Consider the following 12,861-nt stretch of genomic DNA (forward strand, 5'->3'; position numbering starts at 1 on the left):
TTTTGAGAAATATTCAAAAATAATATAAGCAATACGTTATTGGTCGAAAAATTACCACCAATTCATAAAAAATACCTTATAAGCATATAAGAGCCGGCGATAGGAACTATTACTGGAAAGGAACGGTAATGTCAATCATTGTCAATATGACATGTGCGTTTGTTATTATTGTGTAACCTCTAAAATAAAATTGTATAAAAGCTTAAAATAAAGAAAAATAAGATTTTATATAACAGTTATAATAGATATTTATGACATGTTACATGAAATATCACGAAAACGAATAACCGTAAATAAATATGAAGAAACAAGCATATCTTGGTACAATTCCGTGTTGGTAGTGCGAGGATATAAAACTTTACATTTAATTGATTTTTCATACAACTTATATTCTTTAGAAAAAGAAATAGATTTAAAGGAATGTACGGTAAGCGTCAGTTATGACAGCCCAGTACCAAATAATTATCTATCAAATTATGCTGCACAAGGAGTCAACAATTTGGAACTTGTGGAGATGATTACAAACCCAGCCTTTTGGCCACATAATAAATTGCTTACACAGGAAATGACAAATATAGTATCATTTAAATGGTCTCCCGAGAATCTAATAAATAACCACGAAAGTGTACTAGCAACGGTAAACAGTGTTGGTAATATAGAATTATTCGCTAGAAAAAAGCAATTATGGTACAGTATAATGGAGTTCTCAAAGGAAATGATGAAACATTTAAGTACTAGATTTGAATTATTAGACCAATGCCCCCAAAAGTTTAAAGAAATGGAAGATGTTGTATATAGCTTAGAATCATCAACAATTTGTTGGTGTCCAGTACTGAATCCCGATAATTCTTGTTACCTAGCAACAGCTCAGAAGTCTGGTGAAATATTATATTGGTTACTTAAATGTAATGATACATTGCAAACCGAATACTGCGGCAGTATAAAGAATTCAAATGATGTTGAAATTCCTTTAATGGTTTGGGTATCCATTGATACAGGTAAATTTATACTAATTATTACAAATGAAAGCGGTCAAGTATTAGCTAATGAATGTCAATTAGTTGAGAATAAAGTAACACTTATAAAGGAACACATCTTATGGCGACATACAGATAAAATGATGGTCACATATTTGGAATACACATTTATAAATGACATGTTATTAGTATTATTTAATAAACACAGACATTTAATAGTACAATTGTACGACAAAAGCTTTAGGCTAGTATGTCAATGTGTGAAAAATGTGAATGATTATAAAATATCATCTATTAAAAAGTTTAAAAATATTTTCTACATCAGCACAATTAATACGAATATATACAAAATCAATTATACCATCACCGAAGACAATGTAGAAGTTACATTGGAACCATTTGATATTAAAGATACATATACATCATGTGAGCTATTCGGTATTGGATGTTCAAATAACAATGTTTTATTCGCTCTAGCTATGATCGATAGAAGATTATTATATCGAAAACAATCATTAAAAATCGAAATAATTTTTCTTTGCCCTGAATCTGAACCCGAAGTAGAAGCTACAGCCATTATAAATAATCCATTAAAAAGATTAACTCATATGTGGGATTACCTTGAAATTTTACGATGCAAAATAATAAAAACAAAAACGTTACCTCAAATAGACTATTATAAATTGCTAAAAGATGGTGCAAGTGATGTGTATAAATTAAAAGTATATTTAGTTTTTTTAATTTTCTATCAAAATTTGGAAAAGTTAATGGTACCACATTTAAAAGGAAAACTTCCAGAAACATCGATAGATATTATAAAAGATAGAATCCTATTTGTTCAAGCAATAAATGTTATTAATGATGTTTATGATAAATATACAAAGAACAATCATTTAACTGATTTTGAAAAAGAGTGTTTTGATTGTAGTAAAAGATTTATTAATTATTATTGTATGTTATATTCTGGAAATCGTGATGATTATGTGTCTGACGATATTTGTTCAATATCTAATTTGAATGTTGAATACATGTGTCAGGCGTGTGACGAGAAATTATTGCAGTTTTCATGTAGAAATGGACATCTGAATATGTTTTGCTCTCTCACGTTCAGTCTTATTGAAAGTGATCAATACATAATATGCAAAAGTTGCGGCTCAACTGCAAGAATGGAACTATATAAGGATAAGCCAACTTGTGTTTTCTGTGATTTACATTTGATTAGTGTTTAAATCTGCATCAACTGCGCTACGGTCTCTTCAAACACTCCAGTAACTTGAAATAAGTTTTATTCGTTCCGGAACATAATTTTCTAAACTAAGAAAACAATTGATTAAAGATTCTAATATCTGAGAAATCTTGGTTTTATTGTTGAAAATAGTCTCTTAGTCTTAGTCACACTTAATTAATTATATGTTTACTTTGACATAAGATAGAATCATTCATTTCATCTACAATGACTTTTTAAAGAAAATCTATATGGGTAAGGGCTAGTGATGGTTGAAATATTAATGGCTTTAAGCGCACTTTGATTACTAAGTAGTAACACAACGCGCGTCTGCTTTATCTTAATTATTTTTTTAGATAGCCAAATATATTATTTTATTACTCCAAGAATAACTCTCGCTCACAGATAATTTCAAGTCAAAATAAATTGAAACCTTTTAATATCTTCTACAGGACATGACTAGCGAAGTACACCAGAAAAAAAAATTGTTCTCAAGACATCCGTTTTTTGTATTTTCTTTCATTCAGTGAACAACATGTGCTATTACTAATACTTGTAAGTTAATTATTAGTTTTATAGTAACTGTTATAATAAAAAAATTAAATAATGTTGGATAAATATCTACTTGACCTAACGATCGAATTGAACGAAGACAATACAATATATATGCGTACCTACCTGAACTCTGAATAAAAATTACACACATTCATATTATTGAATGAATAGAAGCAGACATAATAATATCCTTGGACATTATTCACACACGGCCATCTGATCCCAAACTAGGCAGAGCTTGTACTATGGAAACCAGAAAACTGATATATATGTAGTATCATATACTACTTTTCTTTTGTAAATACATACTTGTATAGATAATTACATCCAGACTCAGGACAAACAGACATGTTCATGCACACAAATGTCTGTCCCGGGTGGGAATCGAACCCACAACCTTCGCCGTGAAAGGCAAGTATCTACCAACCACGCCAACCGGCCCGTCAGACATGAACTGTATAAGGCGACTTCTTGTGACCGAGTTCTTTTATATAAATAATCATTGTTATTGTTTTCTTTATAAGCCTTACCTCTTTTACTACATTGAGCAGAATGATCACCTCAAGGACTAATATTTAATCGATCGTTACTGGATATGTTCAAATATAATATGTGATATACAAAAATATTATGTTTATATCTACCGGGACTCCTTTTTATTTTATACTGACTTACAAAAAAGTAAATCTGTACATATCTAGTACCGACCTAAAAGCTGAATACCAACTTTAAACTAACCAAACGCTTAGAATTATGTCGATCGTCCAGTCACAAGCCTGTTGGTAACTGGACGAACTTGAAATCATATGATGTTGGGTCGGGCCAATTAGACCTTATTTCGGTATTTCCGGCGGACTGCCGTAGAAAACTATTAATTTTATCGTACTTTGAGATTGACGTCATCTGAGGCCAAAAATCACATTATTATCATGATATCTATAGAATAAAAAGCCTCTAATAAAACATTTTTAGTAAGAGAGTAGAATTCAAAACAAGTAACATTTTTCTTATTTGTTTTAATAAATATTTAAAACTTATTTACAATTATAATTCGGTACATTTAAACAGCAGCGTAATATCTGCGGGCGACGCCGTCCCAGCCAGATGTTGTTATTTCCTGGAAAAAAAATATACACTTGAGGTGCTAAATGTAACAAATTTCCAATCTACATTTACTATACTTTAAAGAAAGGATATAAGGGTGCTATATTTTAGAGACAAGAATGAATGCTTTGCTCAAAATAAGTAGGCTTATCTTACGACCAATAATAATATCTACGAGTTTAAAGCATATTTTTAGTAGAATAAGAATTATTTTTATACCAAAAGTCGGTGCAAAAAAAGCTCAATCGATTGGTTAAAACTGGCTTAAAATGCAATTGCATAACTTGGAATAGGTTATAAGCCACAACTGATAAATAAATATAGATGTATATACATATACCCTATTCCAGTCGGAGTAGGAGTAAAGGTAAACAAACCGTAGATTTACAAATTGCTTACGATTTTCTAATTGCTTTTGTAATGCTTTATTACGCACTATAAACATTTCTTGATTAATTTACCTTTATTTATAATACAACACTATTCAATTTAACTACAATTCAACTTAACTATAATCACATTAATTTAACTTTCGAAGTTCCGATTACACCTTCGCGGATTGAAAACGCCATTTTTTCGCGAATCCATAGTGAATATTATAGATTATTCCAGATCTCCACCAATGATATCGCGTCAATTGATCTCGGTGAACAATGATATTGGTGTCAAAGTTGTTTATTTGGGTTTACTCCTCTTGTGGTTGGGATAGGCTATATGTACCTATTTATTACTGTATAAGTAGGCATATTTTACGACCAATAATACTACGCGTTTAAAGCATATTTTTAGTAGTATAAGCATTATTATTATAATTATAATGTGGTCTTTTTTGCAACTATCTAGTAAAAACGTTTTGGCAATGAGTCTAACAACTACAATTATTACAAACCTTAAAAGATACAAAGGAAAATTCTAGTTTTTTATTGGCCAAGAACCTCCCTGAGCTTACAGAACAAACAAACATACAAATATTCATGATATTCGCAAACTACTTACCACGACAAGTTGGTCGCTGCTGTATTTTCTTTTAAGGGTGATACTGCGACCATCTTGGAGTTTCTGTACTTGGGTCACTACATCACCAGAAACGGTGAATGTTGTCTTTGACTGTAATAAATATTACATTAATGTTAAGTTTTTGTTATACTAGGTTTTGGGAAATTGCAAAATTTTATATAAATATTGTCTATGAATCTATATTTTCTCCTGTACTATCTCTAGGAAAGATTATATAAATTAAATTATGTTGAGATTTGGATACGTACGGTGATTTCCGGGGTAAGGATTTCTTCGAATTCAACTCCTTCCTTGAACTTCAGTTCTTTGGTCGAAGTGTCAATGGTAGTCAAGGTGTAGTTGTCGCCATTCTTTTCAAGTTTCTGTGATGGCTTGGATGACATGAGGATTTCCACTTTGTCTGCTGGGGCACCTGTAGTCATAAAAATAATTGTTAGTTTTCTTTCCAAAAAAATTTACGAACACGCAATTTAGCCTGGCATTGGCACTACATGAAATATAGACCATTCCATTTAGCTCACCAAATTATGATATTGTTAACTCTTTTTTAAAAAAAGAGTTAACAATATCATAATTTGGTGAAAAGGTCGTAGTCTCAGCTAGGCTACTTTTCAGTTTACGCCTTGTACATATGCTGCCAACACAAACGCTACATTCAGTGCAGTAAAAGTTTATGCATATCATATAGTATATCCATGCGAATTTAAATCAATGTTTATGTCACCAGTTAAAAATACGTATTCATATTTTGGTGTTAAAAAGGATAGATTGTCATCTAGCGTAGATAAAAATGTGCTAAAACTAAATTTGGGAGGTCGGTAGATGACTCCTACAGCAATTATGCATCTTTTAATCTTAATTTCAAACCACTGTTGCTCAAGTGCCGAAGAATCTTCTGGCAATACTTTTACTCTCAAATTTGAACGTATATATGCGCCTACTCCTCCTCCTCTAGATTGCGAACCTGATCGTGGTTCATGAAAAAAATGATAGCCTGGGATATTGTAATTTTTTTAGCGTGACATTCTCAGATAACCATGTTTCCGTGATAGAAATTATGTCTCGATCAAATTATTTTAGTGTGTGGTAATTCGTCTTTTCCTGTATTTAGTGATTGAGCATTCAGCACAGATAATTTTAACTTTGTAACTTTTTTACCCATTTTATAGAATTAAAATTACATAATATAAAATACCATAACTTTTCCTTCTTAAAATGTTTGCATGAAATATTTTCCTCATAATAATAATTACATTTTATTTTAATTGAACGATATCAATTTCGCAATTGTCTCTAAAAGTACCAAAAAGATTACAATAGTTTTTTTTATTTCTGCTATCATAGTATATTCGCAATATGTCGCGTATGGACCTTATTTGAAAAACAACTGACTTTGTTGATTTGCGCACCAAAATTTTGCAATCTTTAATCCAAACAAAAGAAAAGTTTCGTTCGCGAGCCTTATCCTTTACAGTACGAAGGAGACGCTGATTTGCGAATGTCAAATTATCTCTTAAGAAAATTTTATGGGTAATACCGCTTATTCCTATATCCGATGTTATAAGCAGCCTCCTTTGATTTGACTTTTGCCATTTTTTTACTGAACTGATTACTTTGTCTTTTATTTCTTTGCACTTAAAACGAACTAATATGCGTGACGGCTCTTCTCCTTTTGGGGTTGAAGCTATATTAGCAAACGTCAAATCAGTTGTGGGTTGTTCTTCACCACATACAGGTGCCATTTGGGATTGATGTTTTCTGGTTTTTATCCTATATACACATTCTAAGTCACTGGGTAGAATCGACACTCCCGTGGTTTTCGCTAATAGACATACCGTATCAGCTAGGTTTTCATTAGGAGTTTGTGTAACACCGCATATCTCCAAGTTATTGATATGATCTTTTTAGTCCCTTTTATTTATTTCATTTTGTAAGTTTTCATTTTGAAACTTTAAATCAGATAATTTCTGTTCTATTTTTTCAATTCTTTGGCCCTAATGTTCGACTTCTAAGACTTTTGTTTGTAATTCAAATAAATCATTTTTCATCTCCATGACACAAGATTGTAGCTTTTTGAATTCATTATCTTGTTTATTGAGTCTCGCATTTATTTCTGCGCGAAAGTTTCTTATTTCTGTTAATATTAAATTATTAAAGTTTTTGTTTCTCATATCTTCTTAACTATTTGACGTAGCTTGTGGTATAGGCGACTTGTTACTATGCGATGAAGTGTTGATATCCTTATTACTCACACTTTGCACTCTTTTAGAACTTGTTGAATTTTCTCCCCTTGGGTTTGTTTTTTTTTTACACTTGAACTATGTCAATGTTACACACAACATTATGTATCAGTTTGAGACTAATCAATTTCGAGACCGTGTGGCCAGGAATATTTTTATACTACTTGTGGCTAGCCACTGAATAGCACTCGAGAGCATCGACTTCTCAATAGAAGTTAACAATCGCAATGACAATTGCGATGTACATACACAGACAGGAGAAAGTCTATAAACGGCTGCCTAACGGGTATTAACGTATATATGTAGATAGATATATATATGCATAAAATAAACGTTTTTATAATAATAATAAAATTGGCAAAAAATAGTATACGAGACAATTACTAAGTTAAAAGATATCACGAACAGTGCATTCGTATATGGTATATTTTTGGGAAAATAGAAAAACTATAAAATTAATAAAGATACAGTTCTGATATATTCCATAGTGTAAAATCTTTAATTGACTTACCCAGATGAGTCAAGAATTCAAGGAAATTCTCGGCTTTTTGGAATTTGTAAGTTTTACCAATGTACGCCATTGTGATTTGTGGTAGTTAACGTGAAATGCCGATATGGAATTAATAAAAAATGCCGGCGCTGCTCTTTTTAATAGCAACTTACTGATTCATAGATAAGTACAGTGTTTCTTATCAGTTTAATTTACGTTACGAACTTTAAACGTAATCGTTGATAATTTTTTTACATATAGTAACTTCTTATATTTTTTTTATTTATTTATTGTGTGTTATTATTGCATGCAATGCAGGATAATTAAGAGACATTTCTACCAGTTGGCATGATTCAGCACCTTTAACAACCATCGTCATATTTGATCCAATTTACTAATATCTAATATTTAAGATCTTTAATGAATTATGCTAAATTTTCCTCATTAATCAGTTAACTTGGAGGTAGTTAACTTTGTACAATCTCGTCTTGGCAGGTACCTACCGCAGGTATTCTACCGCAAAACAGCAGTACTTACTACAACAGGGTGAGTGAGTCAGTGTAATTATATGCACGAGGGACATCAAATCTTAGTTCCCAAGGTTGTAAGGCTGCTTTATATTTGTTACAAAGCCAATGTCTAAGTCACTTCGGTAACCACTTACCCCCAGGTGGCCGACTCATCTATAAAAATCCTTCTATTGGTGAAAATCATATGAAAATTCGTTCAACGTTCAGACATTAGATTATTATTCTCAGCAGTCATTGCCTATTTCATCTAAGGTCATCATGATCGTGCATATTTTCGCTGTATTTATAATATTTTTCGGTAGGCTACTTTATTGTAGTACGCATGAATCTTAGAGCGCAATCCGCAGCTGCGTATTTTGTTTTGGAAGGATAATGGACGATAATTGTGATTTGCATTAATTTTGTTTTGATTGTAGCAAAAGATTTGTTATTTATTATTGTAAGTTACATTCTGAAAATCGTAATGATTATGTGTCTGACGGTATTTGTTAATTTATATAATTTTAATCATCTACTTGTGGATAAACATTACACACATTCATAATATTGGAGGACCAGAAGCAGACATTGACATAAACTGTATAAGGCGACTTTTCTTGTCACCAAGCTCTTTTTAAAGACTTACGGCATTACATTACGGAGTGATTAGTTAAACGATGCTGTCTCCTTCTTCCGAATGTCAAAACAATAATGTCTAAAAGAGTGAGGTCAGTGTTTAACAAAAAAGCGATGCCTTACTTATAAAGGAACTATAAGGTCGTTATTTATTTATCGAAGTATTTCTGTATTATACATAATTTTTAATAATTAATAGATCATCATCATTTGATTCTGATAATTAATCATTGATTCTGTATTCCTTACATAAGCCATACCGCTCTAGTAAACATGTTCAGTGTTCAGATATAATATGTGAAATGCATAAATATTATGTTTACTATCTACCGGGCCACCTTTTATACTAACTTTCAACATTGTACACATGCACATAGCTATAGCCTTTTTTTCACGCAGTGGAAACCTTCAAAAGATTGGTAACTTTTTGAAGGCTCTCTTGAAAGGGTTAAGTGGGATTCTTACCCACTAAAACCACAGCGATGGCCGTCCTCAGCGCGGATCGGAGAGGCTGCGGGATCGTGTTTATATAACGCATCCGCGGCCCCTCCCGGGGCTTTAGTTTGGAAGCTGACTCGTCGTTTTCGTCTCCCTTACCTTACCTTACCTATTCCAACCACAAGAGAGTAAAGACGAATAAATAATTATTTAGCTGATATTTAAATGTTATATGTTAATTTGTAAACTTTTTAAATAAATTATTATTAATAACTACTTTGACATTGAATTGACGCGATATAATGACGAGATGGATTCGCAAGAAAATGACGTTTTTAATGTACGCGAAGTTGTGATCGGAATTTTACAGTTAAATTAAATTGGATATAATTATTTAAGGGACATAGTGTTGTATTACAAATAACAATAAACTAATAAAGAACTGTTTGTAGAGTGTATATGCTCTACAAACAGTTCAGTAGAACTATTAGAAGATCGCTTGGAATATGTTAATCTAAGGTTTGTTTATCTTTACTCCTTCTTCGATTGGAATATCTACGTAAAGGTCGAACTTAACGAACGAATTTAAACTAAGTAAACTCTTAGAACTGCGTCGTTCATCCAGTCACAAGCTTGTTAGTAACTTGAAATAATACGATGCTGGCTCAGGGCAATTAGATCTTATTGGGTTTTTCTGACTTGAAATTATCATTAAAAAACCAGACTTGCGAGAGTTAGGAAGTTGCCAGAGTTGGCAACTTCTAGCAACTTACGTGCCTTAAAATCACGTAAAACCCTTGGTCCTATGTCTAATCTGTATCCGCTTGTGTCAGAAATAGCGTAGAAAATTATTTATTTTATTGCACTTTGAGATTAACCGCCGCATGAGGCCAAAATTCAATCAGAAAGACATTATTATTATGATAATATCTATGGAATAAAAAGCCTCAAATAAAAAAAAAATTTAGTAAGAGAGGAGAATTCAAAACAAATAACATTTTTCTTATTTTTTTTTTTAATAAATATTTAAAACTTATATAAAACTATAATTCGGTGAATCTACATTTAAACAGCTGCGTAATATCTGCGGGCGGTGCTGTCCCAACCAGTTGTTGTTATTTCCTGTAAAAAAATAATAAATACTTGAACTAAACTAAATGTAACCGAGATGGCCTAGTGGTAAGAACGCGTGAATCTTAACCGATAATCGTGGGTTCAAACCCGGGCAAGCACCACTGAATGTTCATGTGCCTAATTTTTGTTTATAATTCATCTCGTGCTTAACGGTGAAGGAAAACATCGTGAGGAAACCTGCATGTGTCTAATTTCATTGAAATTCTGCCACATGTGTATTCTACCAACCCGCATTGGAGCAGCATGGTGGAATAAGCTCCAAACCTTCTCCTCAAAAGGGAGAGGAGGCCTTAGCCCAGCAGTGGGACATTAACAGGCTGTTATTTTTGTTGTTGTTGTAAATGTAACAAAACGCCAATTTACTATATATTTTAAAGGAAGAAATGCATACTGTATAAGTAGGTTTATTTTACGACCAAGAATACTACGCGTTTAGAGCATATTTTTAGTAGAATAAGCATTATTATAATTATGATTATATCTGGTACTTGTACACATGGTAAGAACTGACTTAACATTCAGTTGCATAACTCAGAATAGGTAAATATGTTCAATTTATGTTCTTTTAAAATGCCATAGCTTATAAATAAATGATGATGTACAAATATATTGATTATCTGAGAAGTATAATTACAATGTAACAATTTATTTTTGTATGCACAAGATTATATTGTGGTCCTTTTTCTAAGTATATAGTAAAAATATTTTGGCATGCACTCTAACAACGTTTTTTGGGCCAAGAATCTTCCTGAGTTTACAGAATAATCGTCAAATTTTCATCACAACCAGATCAATGGCTTAGCATAGAGGACAAATACACAAATATTCATGTTCTTTTCATTTAGAAAGATGATATTCGCATACTACTACTTACCACGACAAGTTGGTCGTCGCTGTATTCTCTTTTAAGTGTGATACTGCGGCCATCTTCGAATTTCTGTACTTGAGTCACTACATTACCAGAAACGGTGAATGTCGTCTTTGCCTGAAATAAGTATTACATTAATAATAAGTTCTTCTCATACTAAGTGTTGGAAATTATTGTTTTATGTTACATGGATTTGGACACATACGGTAATTTCCGGAGTAATGGATTCGTCGAATTCAACTCCTTCCTTGAACTTCATTTCTTTAGTCGAAGCGTCAATTGTAGTCAAAGTGTAGTTGTCGCCATCCTTTTCAAGTTTCTGTGATGGCTTGGACGTAAGCAGGTATTCCACTTTGTCTGCTGGGACACCTGTAATCATAACCAAGATTTTTATACTATCTACCTTGTTGTATCTCGATACTAATTGGTTTTCAAGAGCATCAACTTATATAGATACAATTTATCATTGCGATTACAATTATTTTACACGAGTATATATACACAGACAAGAGAAAGTAAATTAACGGTTTGCCAACGAGTATTTATAAAATTAAAAAGTTTTTATTTATTTTTTTATTTGCTATTTTGACTGGATCATTCTACGGTTGATAGATTTTGACAGTAGCAATGTAGTGTATTATTATTACGTAAAGAAAATTATCAAGGCTTTTCAGAGAATTAATTGATGACAAAAAATGATTGCCTATTTGAGTTCTACAGGTCGTTTATTTTACACGAATTTCGTCATATATCAGTTTTATTTAAAAAAAAAACTATTTGGACAATCGAAAGATTAGATAAAACATCCCCATTAATATTTACAAGTAAGCTTGAAGCTTTATCAATTTTTTTTATATCAGTTCTTATCTCCGCACTAAAAAAAGAGTTAACTCATAATTAATTTTAAAATTTTTAATAAGCAATTGAGGATATTTGGCGGTAGTATATCTACATCGGCTTACAATTAAACATCAGCCTTCAGTAGCAGTATCCAATGGAGATAAAATATTAATTAAATTATTAATTATTACGTCATTAATATTTAACATAGGTACTTAAAACACTATTTTATGACGCAACTTTATATATATATTTAGGTATACATATATAAAATAAACTGTTTTCATAATCCAAAGTAAGAGTATAATTTTTAACTATTTTAAGAATAATAAAAGTGCATAAATATATGGCATATTTATACACTCTTCGTGAATCGTAACTATAATTTTGATATAGATACAGTTCTGGTATATTCTATATTATAAAATCGTAAATTGACTTACCCAGATGAGCCAAGAATTCACGGAAGTTCTCGTCTTTTTGGAATTTGTAAGTTTTACCAATGTACGCCATTTTGATTTGTGGTAGGTAACGTGAAATGTCGATATGGTATTAATAAAAAATGCCGGCGCCGCTCTTTTTATTAGCAACTGTGATGATTCAGAGATAAGTACAGTGTTTGTTATCAGTTTAATTTACGTTACGAACTTTAAACATAATCGTTGATAAAAAATTTACAGATAGGTAATAATTTCTTATAATTTTTCTTGTCAATTAATTAATAATATTTTTTCGTGCCTGGACAACCAAGCTTGTGACAGTTTAAAGGCCGATAAATTTATTGTATTCGTAAGTTATTAATACTAAAATCGCTTGAGATGTTTATTA

At 31.6% G+C, this 12,861-nt stretch overlaps 2 protein-coding genes across 3 annotated transcripts; one reads left to right on the plus strand and one right to left on the minus strand.

Moving 5' to 3' along the window:
- The first annotated feature begins 163 nt into the window (after positions 1-163).
- Positions 164-2,331, plus strand: LOC126775527 (uncharacterized). Its single transcript, XM_050497538.1, has one exon. The coding sequence runs from the start codon at positions 257-259 to the stop codon at positions 2,204-2,206; it is 1,950 nt and encodes a 649-aa protein (XP_050353495.1). The 5' UTR covers positions 164-256; the 3' UTR covers positions 2,207-2,331.
- A 1,479-nt stretch (positions 2,332-3,810) lies between these two features.
- LOC126775608 (fatty acid-binding protein 2-like) lies at positions 3,811-12,683 on the minus strand. Of its 2 annotated transcripts, none has more exons than XM_050497657.1 (4): positions 12,477-12,683; positions 11,399-11,562; positions 4,858-4,968; positions 3,811-3,874 (listed from the first exon to the last, which is right to left on the minus strand). In XM_050497657.1, exons 1-4 carry the CDS (start codon positions 12,544-12,546, stop codon positions 3,818-3,820), a joined length of 402 nt encoding a protein of 133 aa, XP_050353614.1. In that variant the 5' UTR covers positions 12,547-12,683; the 3' UTR covers positions 3,811-3,817. The 2 variants fall into 2 exon arrangements, with proteins under 2 accessions (XP_050353614.1, XP_050353613.1); XM_050497656.1 differs by lacking the exons at positions 3,811-3,874; positions 4,858-4,968 and adding exons at positions 10,211-10,313; positions 11,200-11,310 and having other exon boundaries at positions 12,477-12,681.
- Positions 12,684-12,861: the final 178 nt, after the last annotated feature.

The sequence above is a fragment of the Nymphalis io genome, chromosome 18 (assembly GCF_905147045.1).
Source record: "Nymphalis io chromosome 18, ilAglIoxx1.1, whole genome shotgun sequence".
Taxonomy (NCBI): domain Eukaryota; kingdom Metazoa; phylum Arthropoda; class Insecta; order Lepidoptera; family Nymphalidae; genus Nymphalis; species Nymphalis io.